The following is an 18,976-nucleotide window of genomic DNA, read 5'->3' as shown; positions in this document are numbered from 1 at the left end:
TGTAGATCCAAGAGTCTTTGCACTTCCTCTGCATTTGCTGTGGCTATTCTGTTGGTGAGAGAATGGTGTACAGGCCACCCAGCTCTCATAGATGACGTCGTAGTCATCGCTACCCTCTCCCCCCCCCCCCCACCCCCCCCCCCCCCCACCAGCCCTGGCGTCAGTTGACTACCTCCTCCACCTCGGCGACCTGAATTTTCAGGACCGCACCGACCCAAACACCACCGCTCTTCTCGACAACCTCGCCACCATTGGCCTCAGACAGCTGGTCTCCACACCCACACACATCTCAGGACACACACTGGACCCCATCTTCACCTCAAGCAACCGGATCACCATCGAGACCATCACTGCCCCTGACTGGACTGACTACCGCTGCATACACTTCACAATCACCACACCCAGCAGCTGCACCCGCACCTCCAGGACCCCCTACAGGAAATGGAACGGAATCACCAACAAGCAACTCACCTCATCGCTCACCAAATCCCTCCCTCCTCCCTCCAATAATGCCAACACAGCAGCGCACAATCTCAACATATGGATCACCGAATGCGCCGACACTCTAGCCCCTCTCCGACTGACATCAGCCAAACGCGTTCATAAGAAAGCCAGCTGGTTCACCATCGAACTCCAAGAATCGAAGCGTACCCACAGTCGTTTAGGGAAAAAATGGAGGAACAGCCAATCCAGCGAAGACCTCTCCTCATTCAGAGCCGCAACCGCTGCCCACTGACGGAAAATCAAGAACGCAAGGAAGGACACACTCTGGGAGCGCATCAACTCCTCTGCACACAACTCTAAGGAACGCTTCTCAGTCCATCAACAAGTTCACAGATTCTCCCACCCCCCCCCCCCCCCCCCAAAGCCACCAGCATCCTCCCTTCACAGGACCTCTTCGACAAACTCTCCTCCTTTTCCCACCACAAGATCCAGGATCTCTATGACCGCTTTCTCCCGGAAAATACTGGCACCAGAACCTGTGACAGACCCACCCCCCCAGAACCCACCCAGACCATCCACAGCTGGTCCACGCTCACCCCAGAGGAAACCGTCAACATCATGAACAGCACCCACTCAGGAGCCCCCTCTAACCCCTGCCCACACCACATATATATCAGAGCCAGCGCATTCATTGCCCCGAGCGCCGTAACACAATCAACTGCTCCATCAACACGCGCACCTTCCCTGAGGACTGGAAACACGCCAAAATAGGCCCTCTCCTGAAGAAACCTTCAGCCAACCCATCAGAACTAAAGGATGTCCAGCCATCTCGCTGCCACCCTACCCTGCCAAAGTACTGGAGAAAGCAATCAACGCACAACTACGGAATTTCATTGAGGCCAGCAACTCCCAGTCCGGCTTCCGCAGCAACTACAGCATGGAGACAGCCCTCCTGGCAGCCACCGACGACATCCGATTACTCCTAGACCGCTGCCTTATTGCAGCACTCATACTCCTCGACCTCTCAGCAGTATTCGACACGGTCTTCCACTGCACTCTGCACATCAGTCTCCATGACATAGGAATCCGCGGAAGAGCCCTGGAATTAATCCACTCCTTCTTCTCCTGGGGGACGCAGAGGGTCAGACTCCCGCCCTACACTTCCAGACCCACAGGAGTCAACTACAGAGTCCCCCAAGGATCCTCACTGAGTCCCACACTGTTCAATGTATACATGGCCCCTCTTGCTGCCATCGTCGGAAGCCATGGTATGAACATTGTGTCATATGCCGATGACACACAACTCTTCATTTCCCTCACCGAAGACCCGGACACAGCCAAAACGAACTTCCACTCAGGAATAGAAGCCGTCGCCACCTGGATGAGAGAAAGCTGCCTCAAGCTCAACTCCGACAAGACTGAGCTCATCATCTTCGGAAACGCCACCTCAGCTTGGGACGACTCCTGGTGGGCCACATCCCTCGGTGCCCTCCCCCCCCCCCCACTGCCTACACCGACCGAGTTCACTCGCAACTTAGGAATCATCCTCGATGTCTCCCTATTCATGACCCGCCAGGTAAACTCTGTTGCTTCCTCCTGCTGGCACACTTTGGAAGATCTTCATATGGATCCCAGCAGACTGTCTCAGGACAGTCACCTACGCCTTAATCACTAGCAAGCTCGACTATGGCAATGCTCTCTACGCCCTACACCTCAGCTACGAACATCAAAAAATGTCAACTCATCCAGAACACCACACCAAATTCATTCTGGACCTCCCTTGCCGAGAACACATCTCCCAACACCTGAGGACCCTCCACTGGCTACCGGTCGAGAAGCGAATCGCCTTCAAGCTTCTCATCCACACGTACAAGGCCATACCCAACAAAGGACCAGCCTACCTGAACCACCGTGTCTCCTTCCACACCCCCGCCAGATCCCTCCGCTCCGCCCAGATAGCCCTGGCCACCGTTCATCGCATCTGCAAAACCACCGCCGGAGGACGATCTTTCACCTACACTGCAGGAAAGAGCTGGAACAACCTGCACCTCAGACAAAGCCAAAAGCTCACCATCTTCAGGAAGAACCTCAAGATGTGGCTCTTTGGATGAGGTCCCTCCCCTCACCCCCCCACACCCCCCCCCACACCTTGAGACCCTCATGGGTGAGTAGCCGCTCTTTACAAATATTGATTGATTGTGTCTTGTGTTCAGACTGTCATTCTAGGCATGAGGGAAGTTAATGGCCATCTCCTTTATATGCCCTGTGAGAGGTTTGTTATGTTGTATGTATTTGAATTGCATGTGGTCCACCATTTTATGATCACTCCGCACCAGTGGGGGGGGGTGGGATCTGTTAACTTCTGCCCTGGTTTGGAGGGTTCCATCAAACCAGAGTCTGATTATTTTTTTTTTAATGCAATTTTAAAATGTAGGCATTGCTGTGTATGTAGTTGACTTTATATAGGTAAATCAGTGTGTTTTTACAACTTTTAATTTTGGCCTGATAGCTTTCCAAGGTACTTGCATGCATTTTTAGTTGTAAGTTGATGTATGTGTTAAATGGATGGAGGTAGTGCATGGAGTTGGCGAACAAAACTAATATTAATCTGCCTTCCTCGCTTGGCAATTTTGGGTGGATGTTACAGATTTTATTCAGAAGTGCTCATATTGGTGTGGGGCTCTGATTTGTTTTCATTGACACACACACCCAGTTGGTATATTTGTGCAGGGTTGTGTGTCTCAACGTTGATGTCCCTTTCTGAATCTGAGGCCCAGCCAGCAAGGAAGCAGACAGTTTATTTGCAGCAGTTAATTCCATGACTGAGTTTGTTCACAGCCTTAGTTGTGTACTGTCACTGAATGGAATTGCAATGCCCTTCTGTACTGTCCATCAGCTAGTGAGAAATGCTACTGTATGGCCAGCTCTATAGCAGAGGATCAACCTGTGTGGATCCTGGCCGGCCATTGATTTCGTCTCTGTGTTTTTATATTAAAAAGCATAACATGTCTAGACTAGAAAAGTTAATTTGCCTGATGGGTTTCTAGCTCTCCTCCCAACTCTGAAATCAGCAGAGGGGGGTCTCCACCTCTGTAGATTCCATTCTGTTCTGTTCTGTCTTAGTCAAAGTTAAACCAGTGGTTGATCAGAGCATGTATTGGGGCTGGTTGTAAAATGCCTGTAATGTTCCCTGCCTTACCTAGGTGGACTACTGAGGCGTATTCTGTGGCTGGTTGTATATCAGTCGCTCCTTGGTGTAGTCATCAGAGCAGATACAAGATTATAATGTTTGTTTCTGTGGTTTGCTGCCTGTTGCTGCTGTGTCATTTCCTCAGCAACTACAATAGCTGGTTCTTTAATACTATACCTATGCTTTGCTCACAGCCACCCGTAGATAGCCGCATCAGGAATATTATATTACTGCTTATCTAATAGTTGCATCTCTGTTGCGCCATGGTGACTCATCAGAGCATGTACTACAACTGATTGTGTTATGCCTATTCCTATAGGTTGCTCCCTGGCACACCAGGTGTGTCTAATCAAGCATACACATCAACTGGTCATATAATAGTTGCTCCTTTGTCACTCCTTTGTTCTCATCGGTGTAGATATTCTCAGCAGTAAATATATTCTGGCTGAGAGAAAAAAAAGACAATAACTATGGGTTGCTTTTTCCTCCACTTCTTCGTGGACTTCTCCGAGCATATACCCCATGGCAGAGTGTATATTCGCAGTTCCCTTGGGTTACTTCTCAGTTGTCCCACTGTGAACTCCCAAGCATATGTTACAGTAGATGCAGGATTTCACCCTCCAAGAGTACTCTTCCTTCACCTGATACCAGTATTCTGTGTGGTTTAAACTGTTTGATACAGCCTTTTCCTGGTAGTAGGTATACGCATGCATGCACAGTAGTGGCTTTTCTGCCACACTATTTCTATACTTGGTGCTTAATTTGTAAAATAATACGCGCTGAGGTCTAAAGTTTTGTACAGAACCCTGCAGTCGGCTTTATCAAATGTGAAGAGTTCTAAATACCAAGGCAACATAGTCTTCATTCCAACTAATGCCTTTTCATCCTCCACCAGACTCTCCCAGCTCCGTTATCGCACTCTAAGGTTCTTCTTCATCCCGGCTTTCATTCTTTGTTCCTGATTTTCCATCATTCGCTTCCTTTTTCTTTCCCCCAGTGCCCGTCCCAAAAAATAAGTCCCCGTGGGCCCTACCGCGACCATCGGATCACTGTGTAAGCATAGCTATATTTTTGTAGTGCCTGGTTTGAGTAGTTTCGTCCATATGTTTTACGCCACAACACTTCAAGATAGGCAATTTGCCCAATTTTGTAACCATCCTTACACAGCATCTAATGCTTAAGCCCCCAGTCTCTCTCTCCTTTTAGCTTAATTCACACATAGACACATTCACAAAATAGAATACGAGCACGATTCTGGTCATTACAAACTACTCCTGTGGGCCTTCTTTCGGAGACACATTCTTCGATCAAAAACATTCCCACAGAGTACTTTGCTTCCATTTTACCAGTTGCTGTTCAGCACCTTGCCTGTAGCAGTGCATAAATGCAACTTCAATATAAAACAATACAGCCAAGCTACTGAGAGCGAGATCCTGGTGAAAAAAAGAACCCAAACATGAGAGGCGTAGTCAGAGAAATTAGGAAGTTAACATTGCTAAGCAAGGAGAACAGTATTGTATCAAGAAAGAGAGACCGCTCGGAGAAAACAAACTTACCCATGAGAACTGCATTAATGATCGGACTTGCTTTCATGATCGGACTTTTATAATTTAGTCATTTAGTTTATTCATATCAGAGATTCCATTGTAATAAACTCTTGTTGACTTAAAACAAATGAAGAATGATGTTTACGGTTTGTCCGGGTCAGTCGTTAGTTCACTTCTGTCTTTGGCCAAAAAGCACAATCTGCCTGCTGGCAATGAACTTCGTAGGTAAAATGATTGATTTGTTGGTTGTGACAAGGCCTTTGGCAAGCTCAGTGTTTGATTAAACTCCACATTGTTTGTTTTTGTCTGATTTTCTGTGTCCTTCCTTTGCAGTGCTATGGAAAGCCATTCCCTGCTGAACCCAAACCTGCAGCAAGGCGAAGGGGTTCTCTCCAGCTTTCGGACCACATGGCAAGAGTTTGTCGAGGATCTGGGCTTCTGGAGGGTTCTGCTTCTAATAATTGTCATTGCCCTACTTTCCCTTGGCATTGCTTATTATGTCAGTGGGGTGCTTCCTTTTGTAGAAAACCAACCAGAGTTGGTGCATTAAAGCCAGCGGTGTTTGTCATGTAACGTTGTGACTTTTCATTCATCATTAAGGCAGCTGTTTGTACAGTACTTTCAGAGCTATTTATACACTGCTTTCATAGTAGATTATTGCATGCATCATCACGTATGACCTTATTAAAACATTCATCCACTGCATATCAAAGCATCCTTAAGTTGTGCTTTTCATTCCTAATGTCTTGTATGGTAAGAGATGTGGTTCCACAGGAGACCTGAGGCATCACGGGAGCAGCCACAAAATAAAAGCTGTCCACACTAGTAACTATTTGTTTGGTTTCAGTTTCATTGATGTCCGTGCTACGTACAATTGAAACATCTAACTTCTGCTGTTGCCACGTTATTTCGCATTGTGCATAGAACTTCATACATTACAAGGAATGTTTCATTTTAACTGATGTTTAGAATGGTGTTTTGCACTATTCCCTCCAAAACACAAATTTTGCCCCCCCCCCAAAATGAAGTAAAGCGCATATATTTAGGGCTTTTTGATACTTGATTGTTGAAGGAACTGCAAACTTCTGCCATCTACAACAACTGTAGTGTGAATAAAAAAGGAAAGATGTCACCCTTGTGTATTCTGCTGGTATAGCTTGTATGGTAAAATACACAACGCGTTATTCATTTTTTCGTAGCACAATGTGCAATTTCTCCAAAAAGGACTTTCATCATTGTTACAATATATCAACTGCCAGAATACAACCCCTAATTGTTAGACAACCTTTTATTTTGTGATTATATTTGCAAACCTTAGCACCTAAAATTTCAATTTTCGGTAACTTCAGTCTATGAGTCAACGTTACGACAATGGATTGGCATTAAACGTTATAACAAGAATGTAGTCTTAACTCACTTAAGTGGCGAACTGCCCCATACCGGCGGCAGGATATGGCGTTGATCGGATTTTCACACACATTTTACATAAGCCACATATCTATCTTCACATATGGTCAGACTGCACTTTCGTTTCCATACTTCTCTTGAATATGAGCTATCACCCATACCCACACACCATAACAGATGCCAACACCTCGGAGACACATCCAGACCTCAGTGTGTCAGACATGCTTTACAAAGTGACTGGACCAACAGCTGCTGCACTTAACAATTCAAATGCAATAATTTGGAACAACCATAAAACCAACCTTGCACTTAACAAGGTGATGCCAATAAAGACGGGGAAATGCAAACATGGCTCAAAATTAACGAACATATGATTTAACTATAATCTGGCAGCGTTAAAAAGACAATGCCATAACCTGGTCCATAGAGGGCATTAATAATCCGAGACTGACAAAATATCCTGCACAAGAAGTATAACGGCCAACAGGATTAATAACTTCAACTGTGGAACCTAAATTCCTACACCTCAAAAAGATTCCTCAACCATACGCCCACACAGTGGGCCGGAAACCTGAATTTCATGCGGCAGTGTCTCCCAAGGAAAGGCACCACACAACGTATCAAAAATAAAGTAAATTGAGGACAGACTCAATCGAGTTCTAGGGCAGAATTATAAAAAATAGAAAGACGTATTACAAAAATTCAAAGAATACAATTCACAAGTTGTAAGTGCAGATGCATAAAGTCATTACCATGAAGGCTCTTAGTGATAGAACATTACAGAATGATAGGGAAAGTAAAAAATGGTTTTACGTCCCAAATGAGTGCTACATCCGCTCCTGTGTCTGCACAGACTACTTGTTATTTCATCTATATTAATAACTTTTCTTCAACTTCATCTAATACTGCTACAGAAACTGTTTCAAAGACATGTAAGCTGTAAGTATTTCATTTATCCATGGTATTATCTGTGGCTATTACTGATTTTGTTAGCCTTTTTCTTATTATGGTTTGGATTTGTGATTGTTTTCTTTATTTTGATAAATGGACATTATCTTCCTGAACACGCTGCTGTTGAGCCAGTGGATAAGGTGTTACTCCTTACCTTTCCTCCCATAATGTTAGAAGAGTCTTGTCCTTGGTGAACATTTCAGTAATTCCTCTTCCATGTGGGATAGTTTAGGATAAAGTTCCCTTCAGTATATACCGTCCTACTGAGGTAATTCAAATTCCATATTTGTTTAAAATATCATTGAGTGATGTAATTAAACCTGGTGTTGTTTCCGATGTTGTTTCTGATGACTGGGCTGTTAGGAAAGCTGATTCTATACTTGCTGAGCTAGATTACTACACTGTGTTTGAAAGTGAAAATGTGTATATGAACACTGCAAATTAATGGGAAATGTACTGTTATAACCATTGGGGACATTACTTTCTGCACAAAGCTAGTAAACACAGATTAGTTTACAATTACACACAATGGGAACATTGTTCAACGCCACCTGTGGGAAGTTCTAAAACATATGTAGAAACGTTTGTATATTTCACTGAGCATGACACTAGTAAGGCTAAATCATGTTTCAAATTACCACCATCCAAAATGTAGAAAATATTGGTAACCAACACCAAATTAATCTATTCAGGTTCTTTTGTTTCCTGGCTTGCTGTTGAAGGCTGTAAGTTTTGGAAAACCCTGTTGAAGAGTGTGGGGATCAAAATATTGGCAAATACAGGGTAGGGAAGCTTTATTTAGAGCACGTCTTATTTCCTTGCAAATTATATTTTTGAATGAAACTGTCCAGCAAACCTCCTGCTTGGGGTTAGCGAGAATAAAAGAAATGAAACGCCCACACAAGTAAAATTTGATAATTGGCATATATTTCTAAATGTCACTGAAGAAGTATTGAATGCTTGAGTTCAGAATGGTACCTTTAATTCCTCACTTTCATGTCCAGACGGGTGGTTATTGTGGTCAAAAGACACACATGGTTGCCAGGCACCTTTTGTTAATACCTCAGGGGGTTTCAGGACTAGCCGGCCAGACCCTCGCTTTGTCTCAGGTCAGCACTCTGGTACAGTCACTATATATAGTGTGGGTAAACTATGCCAGCAATGGTTACTTCCTTTCACCTTAGCAGCAGTGAAGGAACATCTTAGTCTCCTGTCAGAGGAAGTAGACTTACAAGATTTCTTGTTAGGTCCAAAAATAGGTGAAATATGGAAGCTTTCCTAAATGGGAGATGCTGCACATTGAAGGCAGATAGATAAGGAAAATGTGGAAAAGGCTTTAGTAGTTGTCGATAGTGGCATACACACTCTGTCCAACAGAATTTGTGCTCTAAGTAACATTGTGTCTTCTGTGAGTGATAGCATTCAGGTTTACATGTCCTTTTTACGGCTGGGCAAAGTCAGCTGCGTTCTGCTATGCAGCTAGGTTGGACACTGCAGGTTCTGAAAAATGGCAGCATGGCATGGAAACACATTAACAGTAGCAAATTATTTGATGCTTTTAATTTGTCTAGAGAACAACATGTAATGGCTAAGAAGGAAGCTACTTACACAAAACTTAATATCGAAAAGCTAGAAAAGCTGCCTTTCACTGTGGCAGAAACACCATCAGCGGTATGGTTAGTACATGGAGTTATAATTTTGTCTATATCCACTTTTCTTTTCACAAAATGTTTGAAACATTTTGCTGTAGGCAGATATGAGTGATTAGGAGACAGTTACATACACAAAGCATTGGGAGTTGCCTTTTAATTTCAGGTGTCTGAATGGCGAAACAGAGGTCTTTCTTAACAGAAGCTAATGTCAGAATTCTATTAGTCCTTCGATGATTTGTAAGCAAGTGACCATGGCTTTTGCAACGCTGTGGTCGCCAACTTGGCATGTTTTCTGAAGGGTACTCCTGTCCCTTTGATTGATCCGGTATTTTATATACTTTTGAATGGAAGTTATGTGGTTCTGAATGATGAAACCTGGCATTGCCTACGCAATTTTGGTTTCTCAAATCATGACTTGTTGCAGCCATATTCTGTTTCCCCACAGCTCCCCACCCCAAACACACTCACACAGGAGATAAGAGTAGCAGAAATGTGGCCTCACATTGCTACTTCTATTGTAAATTTTGACAAGCTGAGCAGACTAAAGGCTCTATTGTTCCAAAAACAAGTAGCTCTGACATCAGCCACGTTCCTACTCATTTGAGACTTCTGCACACTTCTGCTCCATGGATCCTTCTGCCAACCCGCTGGTCACTCCGACGCCTGCCAAAGTGGAGTCTTTTTTAGTCTGTCTTTTTTGATGACATCAAAGACCTCCTGCATGATCACACTTATTGTTGAAATTTGCCCACTGGCTGTTTTTAACATACAAATTATGACTCCTAATTGCCTTTTTAATTCGGCCTGTCTCTTGGTCTGCTTTGCTTGTCACTTTTGACATTATATATCACTCATGAATGTTTTTAAATTGTTTTAATGTAAGTTTTTGAACATGGTTTTAGATTTTAGGTTAGAGCATTTTGGTCTTGGGCTCTTGCACCCTCGCTTGGCATGATTGTTTAGTACCCTTGGTTTGGTAAAGGGAATGGTGTTGTGGGTCCATTTTAGTTCCCTGCCTGGGCACAGAAGATATCTGAGCTTTTAGCTTGCAGACCTGTTGCCCTTCTTACCTAGTCCCCTTTGACCTATTTATCATACTCTGTTCTATTTAATTATTTATTGAGTCATCAGAGAGTTCACCAATCCCAGCTCTGACTCTCCCGACATCACCCCCATCGCAAGAACTCTGAGACAACCTTGTCAACTATTTCCACTACAAGATCAGACATCTACGATAGCTTCACTACCCAGGACCCCCCCCACTACTCCCACCATCAGCTCACCGACTGAAGCGTCACCCCGACCCCTGCCCTCCTTTGCTGGAACAACATCACTGACGATGAGACCCGCATCATCATGGCAACCATTCACTCGGGTGCACCCACTGCCCCCACCACATCTTCAACAAAGCCAGCTACACCATCGCACCCAAACTCTGACACACCATCAACCGCTCCTTCGAAACCGCCACCTTCCCACAGAGTTGGAAACACGCCGAGATCAACCCTCTACTGAAGAAACCCTCCACTGACCCGGCAGACCTCAAGAACTGCCGGCCCATCTCTCTGCTCCTCTTTCCGGCGAAAGTCATGGAGAAGGCAGTCGTCAAACAACTCACTGCATTCCTGGAAGCCAACAACATCCTGGACCCCTCATAAGAGTCAAGATTCAGGAGCAACTATAGCACCGAGACCGCCCTCCTAGCTGTCAGATGACATCCGCATCCTCCTCGACTGAGGCAAGACAGCCGCCCTCATCCTCTGAGACCTCACTGCCACCTTTAACACGGTCTCCTACGACACACTACATACACTACTCTCTGATGCCGGCATCCGAGGCTAAGCACTGGAATGGCTGTCCTCGCTCCTCACCGGCAGAACACAGAAGGTCCGACTCCCTTCCCCCCCCCTTCTCTCGGAAGCCACCAAGATCAGCTGCAGAATCCCCCAAGGATCCTCGCTGAGTCCCACCCTCTTCAACATTTACATGACCCCCATGGCCGCCATCGTCAGAAGCCACGCACTCAACATAGTCTCCTACGGGGACAGCACCCAACTGATTGTCTCCCTCACCAACAACCCAACCACTGCAGAGAACAACTTCTATGAAGGAATGAAGGCAGTTGCCGCCTGGATGAAAGACAGTTGCCTCAAGCTGAACTCTGACAATACAGAGATCCTCATCCTCGGCTCCACACCCTCCGCCTGGAATGATTCCTGGTCGCCTGCTGCCCTCGGAAATGCCGCTACCCCAACTGACCACGCACGCAACCTCGGTGTCATCCTTGACTCATCGCTCTCAATGGATCGCCAGGCGAGCGCCGTCTCATCAGGATGCTTCCACACCCTGCGCTTGCTTTTGAAGATCTACAATTGGATCCCGTCCGAAACCAGAAGGACAGTCACCCAGGCCCTCGTCAGCAGCCGCCTCAACTACGGCAATGCACTCTATGCTAGAACCACTGCCAAGACCCAGAAAAAGCTACAACGCATCCAGAACGCCTCTGCCCTTCTGAGAGACCTACACTGGCTGCCTATCGACAAGAGAATCACCTTCAAACGCCTGACACACACCTACAAGGCCCTAAACAATGCCGGACCAGCCTACCTCAACCACACTCTCCTTCTCCACTCCCGCCAGACAGCTCCGGTCCACCGACCAGGCCCTCGCCAACATCCTCTGCAACCAAAAGACCACAGCCGGAGGAAGATACTTTTCTCACATCGCTGCTGAGACCTGAAACACATTCCCATCCACCTCAGACAGTCACCAACCCCCCACCCCCAATCACAATTCAGGAAGGACCTCAAGACTTGGCCCTTCGACTGATCCTCAGCTTCCTCTCCACCCCCAAAGCCTTGAGACCCTCACGGGCAAGTAGTCACACTTTACAAATCCATGCTTGATTGATTGATTTTATCACTGCTTGCAGATGTGTGCATTTTAGAGAAATGTTTTCATTCTTCTAATCAGTGTCATTCTGCAAAAGCGTAATCAGTGATGTACGTGGGAAATGTCATCATACTCCTTTTGTTTTAAGTTGACAAGAACAGAATGCGAACATGTCAGGTATTTGTTATGTAATTGCAGACACAAGTTTGTGCACACAATCTGATGTTTAAGTACATACTCGCTTTAGGATTCCTGCACAAACAATAACGTGCCTTATAAAAACACCTCACAAGACCAAGCTCATTAGAGAAGTTTCATCAGGATACAACATCTAGACTCAATGCCACTTTGCAGCGAATCTCAGCCTTCTGTCTCTATGATTCCTGACCTGGAGACTAAGGGATCCATCTCATCCCAAGGTAACTTGGTTGAGGGCGATTCTCATGGACACTGTACTGCTAGATTAGGCTTATCATGCCCAGCTCTCACTTTAAGGTAGCGTTTAGGCCTTATTACTAGTAATTATATTTCATGTTTATTGCAATACGTTGGGGGTTTTCATATTTACCACTTTCCTTACCATTCTGCTTCTGTTATTTCTCATAATCATTGAAGCGCATGTTTTTTTTAATCGTAGATTGCAGTTTTTTCAATAAATATTTGGAGAACTGTTCTGCATCTTCTTAATTTCCTGTGTGTGTGTGTGTAAGAGACTTATTTCTAACGAGAGAAAAGGGGTAAGATTTGTTACACCACAACTTCCCTGAGAGGTCTTCGGAGTCCATGCGATAGGCTGCAAGAAATCACCTTTACTACTTAGGGTTTGGCTGAGGTGCTGCTAGAGAGCCAGGAGGTTTAGGCCGACAGCTTCTAACTGGCGTAGAAGCTTCTAATCCAGCAGTATTGTAGAAATACAAGAGTCATTCACGACATCAAGCAGTTAACAGAACCCATAAATAACTCAATGGACTGATCACATAGTTTTAAGGTAAGTGCACAGCTTACGTTCAGAAGACATAAAAGAATCAGCGAAAAAATCATTGATGTTGGCAAAATATCCAGAAGCAGTTTGTGCAAAGACTGGAGCCGATGTGAGAAACGTTGAACTGGCAGATGTGTCCCTCCGAGGTTCATAGTAAACTACCCCATCTGTTTGTGTTGAATTTGAATAATACTATTGAGTAGTGTGGACGTTACGTGTTGCAGACTAAGTTACTGGTACTAATGAAATGAGAGATCATTTTCCACCCTTCCCAAGCTCTGGGAAATGTCAGCATTGTTGGTTAAAACTTGTAGAGGTACATCCTGGTTTGTAGTGAGAGGGGTTCAGGAACTACCCACGAGTCCTCTAGGCCTGCTGTGTAGGATCAGCCTTATGGTGCAACTTGACCTTGTTGATGGAGAGACAGCTATTTCCTTTAGAACCCAGTAGTGGTGGTAAGATGACAGTTCTGGTACTGTGTATTCCCAGGACTGGAACTGGTGCTCAATATGAAGGGCTGAATTATTTTTTTCACAGCAACTTTTTCTCACACCAGATCCCCAACTTTTGGAATCTAGCCAGTCTGTGTTAGTGGTGTAGCCCTTATTTCCAGGATGGCGGCACATGCAGAGGCGTTTTAATCACAGAACTGCTGTAATTCCTGCAAGACAGTGACTTGTTCATTTATGTCAAAAGGAGTGTCCGCCGTCACTGCACAGAGCCGTCAAGATCTGTGACATAAATAGGTATGCCGAACAGGACCTCGAATGGGTTGCACCCTCCTAGGGACCTTCTAGGCAGATCAAAGGGTGTTTCTGCTGCCTCCACGCCAGGACCATCAAGATCCGGAACATACATTTGAGTTCCGAACAGGCACTCATATGAAGTACGACCCTCCCAGGGACCTTCTAGGCAGATTATTAAGTGCTCTCTGGGCTTTATATAGGTGACTAAGCCAACTATGACCCGTACCTAATACTCTCGCTGTTAAGGACTGCTTTAAGTCTTGTTTTTTGGCTCCACAATACTGTAACCCTCTGGATGATGGGGAGACGAATAATGCAAGTGGACCCCCAACGTCGCCATGGTGTCCCTAAATGCCAATGAGGCAAAAGCAGGGCCCTGGTCTGTATGAAATGCCGCAATTGCATATGTCCGATAAAGACGTGCAAATCTTTAATAACAGTTCGCATGTCAGCTGATCGTAGCCATACCCATAGGAATCTGGGGCAAAAGTCAACAGTGACTAAGGTGTATTTGTATGCACTTTGAGGTGTGAAAGGACCACAATGGTCCAGGTACACACATTGTAGTGGTTTGTTGAAAATTATGAGGGGTGTCTGAGGTGCTCGCTTGACGGTGGATTATTTATTTTGTTGACAGATGTCAAAACAAAGGACATACTGGCACCCACTGTAGTTTTTGCAGTAAGGAAATAGTAGCCACCACACCTGCATGGGCTGAAGCCACTTCCTCATGCACAGCTTTTATTAACTCTGGTCTCTGGTCTCTGGTCTTGGTTGGGGATCACATGATCACCCACCCCTGCTATCATGCACTTATGTGGTAGGAATATTTGGCAGGATATGCCTTTGGTAGGGGCTTACACTGTGCTGCAGCTTTTACAGCAGCTAATCTTTCATCATCCATCCTCGTTCTAGAATTAGTAATCGCAGCAACAGAAGCCATGGCTACTGCTGATTTGGCTGCTTAATCAGCCAACATATTTCCTGTATCTCTACACATTGATCACCCATTGTATGGACTACATGGGCATTGGGTAGCGTCTCTTTCAGATCTGCTACTTTCTCCCACAGTAATTTGTTCTTAATAGTGTTACCTTTTGAATCAAATCTCTGAACCCATTTTGGTGCCAGTGATTCAGATATTCAATAAAGGACTGAACACAATAGTATGAATCACACACTATCAGTGTTAGCTGCTCCGGATCTATATGTTTCAGTGCCAATACCAGAGCCTTAAGCTCTGCCAATTGTGCAGTTTAGTCCCTTGGGTCTGTGTGTAAGTGTTCTGAGGAAGGAATTTGCCATCCTTCATGACACCACTCAAACTGCACAGGCTGAAGAGTACTGTTGTTTTGTACCTACCGTTGATTGTGCTGAACCATCGGTATATATTAATGTTTGGTATTGATCATGAGGCAATACATTTGTTGTGTAGGAAGCTGGTCTGGTTGTGGTGGGTACCTAAGGTACTTACACCTTATACCAGTTCCAGGTATCCCCTATTAGTATAGTGTAGGCAGTGTCTAGAAGCTAGGCTCTAGAGGTAACTGTGGATGAGCAGCGAAGGCTTATCTAGGAGACATGCAAAGCTCATGCAATACCACTGTAGTCACACAGCACTTACACACACAAAAGAAAACAGTGTTACAAAAATAAAGGTACTTTATCTTAGTGACACAATTATCAAAAAGTACCAGAGAGCAACCCTCCAGTGGAGGTAAGTAACACACTAGATAAGTACACTAGTAGTCAGCAATAGGCATAAATAGCAATAGAAAACAGTGCAAATAGCAATAGACAATAATAGTGGCCTTTGGGGAAGCCAAAAGCATATACTAAAAAAATGGAATGCAATTGCAGGACCCCCACCTAGGTAAGTGGAATGTGTAGAGAGGAGCTGGGGGAAGTAGGAAACCCCAAAGGAGTAAGTTACTGGGTTTTACCCAAACCACTTGTATGGAAATGCCTCCTTGGCATGGTTACCCCCTGACTTTTTGCCTTTGCTGATGCCAAGTTATGATTTGAAAGTGTGCTGAGGCCTGCTAACCAGGCCCCAGCACCAGTGTTCTTTCCCTAACCTGTACCTTTGTTTCCACAATTGGCACACCCTGGCATCCAGATAAGTCCCTTGTAACTGGTACCCCTGGTACTAAGGGACCTATTGCCAGGGAAGGTCTCTAAGGGCTGCAGCATGTCTTATGCCACCCTGGGGACCCCTCACTCAGCACAGACACACTGCTTGCCAGCTTGTGTGTGCTAGTGGGGATAAAATGACTAAGTCGACATGGCACTCCCCTCAGGGTGCCATGCCAACCTCACACTGCCTATAGGTATAGATAAGTCACCCCTCTAGCAGGCCTTACAGCCCTAAGGCAGGGTGCACTATACCATAGGTGAGGGCATAAATGCATGAGCACTATGCCCCTACAGTGTATGAGCAAAACCTTAGACATTGTAAGTGCAGGGTAGCCATAAGAGTATATGGTCTGGGAGTCTGTCATGCACGAACTCCACAGCACCATAATGGCTACACTGAAAACTGTGAAGTTTGGTATCAAACTTCTCAGCATAATAAATGCACACTGATGCCAGTGTACATTTTATTGTAAAATACACCCCAGAGGGCATCTTAGAGAAACCTTAACCGACTACCAGTGTAGGCTGACTAGTTTTAGCAGCCTGCCACACACCAGACATGTTGCTGGCCACATGGGGAGAGTGCCTTTGTCACTCTGTGGCTAGTAACAAAGCCTGTACTGGGTGGAGGTGCTTCTCACCTCCCCCTGCAGGAACTGTAACACCTGGCGGTGAGCCTCAAAGGCTCACCCCCTTTGTTACAGCACCCCAGGGCACTCCAGCTAGTGGAGTTGCCCGCCCCCTTCGGCCATGGCCCCACTTTTGGCGGCAAGGCCGGAGGAGATAATGAGAACAACAAGGAGGAGTTACTGGCCAGTCAGGACAGCCCCTAAGGTGTCCTGAGCTGAGGTGACTCTGACTTTTAGAAATCCTCCATCTTGCAGATGGAGGATTCCCCCAATAGGGATAGGAATGTGCCCCCCCTCCCCTCAGGGAGGGGGCACAAAGAGGGTGTAGCCACCCTCAGGGCTAGTAGCCATTGGCTACTAACCCCCCAGACCTAAACACACCCCTAAATCGAGTATTTAGGGGCTCCCAGAACACAGCAAGATAGATTCCTGCAACCTAAGACGAAGAAGGACTGCTGAGCTGAAAAACCTGCAGAGAAGACGGAGACACCAACTGCTTTGGCCCCAGCTCTACCGGCCTGTCTCCCCACTTCAAAAGAACTGCTCCAGCGACGCTTTCCCCAGGGTCCAGCGACCTCTGAAGCCTCAGAGGACTACCCTGCATCTAAAAGGACCAAGAACTCCCGAGGACAGCGGCTCTGCTCCAAGAAAGAAGCATCTTTGCAACAAAGAAGCACCTTTGAAAGAACACAAGTTTCCCGCCGGAAGCGTGAGACTTTTCACTCTGCACCCGACGCCCCCGGCTCAACTTGTGGAGAACAAACACTACAGGGAGGACTCCCCGGCGACTGTGAGCCCGTGAGTAGCCAGAGTTGACCCCCTTGAGCCCCCACAGCGACTCCTGCAGAGGGAATCCAGAGGCTCCCCCTGACCGCGACTGCCTGCTTCAAAAACCCGACGCCTGTTTGCACACTGCACCCGGCCGCCCCCGTGCCGCTGAGGCTGTACTTTTTGTGCTGACTTGTGTCCCCCCCCCCCGGTGCCCTACAAAACCCCCCTGGTCTGCCCTCCGAAGACGCGGGTACTTACCTGCTGGCAGACTGGAACCGGGGCACCCCCTTCTCCATTGAAGCCTAGGCGTTTTGGGCACCACTTTGACCTCTGCACCTGACCGGCCCTGAGCTGCTGGTGTGGTAACTTTGGGGTTGCCCTGAACCCCCAACGGTGGGCTACCTTTGACCCAACTTTGAACCCTGTAGGTGGTTTACTTACCTGCAAAACTAACAAACACTTACCTCCCCCAGGAACTGTTGAAAATTGCAGTGTCCAGTTTTAAAATAGCTTATTGCCATTCGTGTGAAAACTGTATATGCTATTTTGCTACTTTAAAGTTCCTAAGTGAAATACCTTTCATTTAAAGTATTGTTTGTAAATCTTGAACCTGTGGTTCTTAAAATAAACTAAGAAAATATATTTTTCTATATAAATACCTATTGGCCTGGAATAAGTCTTTGAGTGTGTGTTCCTCATTTATTGCCTGTGTGTGTACAACAAATGCTTAACACTACCCTCTGATCAGCCTACTGCTCGACCACAATACCACAAAATAGAGCATTAGGATTATCTCTTTTTGCCACTATCTTACCTCTAAGGGGAACCCTTGGACTCTGTGCATGCTATTTCTTACTTTGAAATAGTACATACAGAGCCAACTTCCTACACCACTCAAAAGGACGAAAAAGAAGATAATGCAACACACAGAGAAGACTGCAAGAAACCAGCAGTGGATTCCTAAAGAGGAAGACCTGTGGAAGAAGGGGACCAAGTCCAGAAATCACAGAAGTGTCCAGTGGGGGCAGGAGCCACTACCCACCCGTCTGTGATTGCAGGAGTTGGTCGACGGTAGGACGAAGACGGTCAGCAGTGCTGCCCTGGAGTCAGTGAAGCGTTCCTGGAGGATGCAGTCGACGTCCCACGACGGATGGATGACTGCAGTCGGTCAGTGGCGTAGAAAAGCCACCAACAAGCCTTAGCAAAGGCAGAAGTTGCGGTGCAGCAAAAGTGGACCTGCCGGGGCCCAGCAAGGTCCAGGAGGACTCAACCCATGGGGGAGCCTTGGGAGGACCTTCAGCAAGGCAGAGCGTCCACAGAAGAAAACGCAGCCACCACAGGAGACCCACTGGAACAGGAACCAGAGGAGCCAATGCAGAGAAGGGTCCCACACCGCAGGAGAAGCACTCAGGACTGTGCTTTGCAGGAAGGAGTGCTGGGGCTACACAGAGCCTGAAGATTTCCTAGAGGCGATGCCAACAGGCCTTGGTAGCTGCAAGAGATGCGGTGCACAATGGTACTGTCCTGCATGGGAAGGTGAGGGCTTACCTCCACCAACGTTGGACAGCTGGCACAGAGAACTAAGAGGACTACTCCGGACCACCACCCGTGATGCAGGTTCCACACAGC

At 46.2% G+C, this 18,976-nt stretch overlaps 1 protein-coding gene across 1 annotated transcript in view; it reads left to right on the top strand.

Annotated features, from left to right (window-relative positions):
- ANKRD46 (ankyrin repeat domain 46) overlaps positions 1 to 6,010 on the top strand; it is a 165,412-nt gene extending 159,402 nt beyond the window's left edge. Inside the window, exon 5 of the mRNA XM_069220557.1 lies at positions 5,515 to 6,010. Within this exon, the coding sequence (XP_069076658.1) occupies positions 5,515 to 5,731 (217 nt within the window). The 3' untranslated portion in view covers positions 5,732 to 6,010. The remainder of the gene's footprint in view (positions 1 to 5,514) is intronic.
- Positions 6,011 to 18,976: the final 12,966 nt, after the last annotated feature.

This window comes from Pleurodeles waltl, chromosome 2_2 (assembly GCF_031143425.1).
Source record: "Pleurodeles waltl isolate 20211129_DDA chromosome 2_2, aPleWal1.hap1.20221129, whole genome shotgun sequence".
NCBI lineage: Eukaryota > Metazoa > Chordata > Amphibia > Caudata > Salamandridae > Pleurodeles > Pleurodeles waltl.
This window is presented reverse-complemented; position numbering and strand designations above follow the sequence as displayed.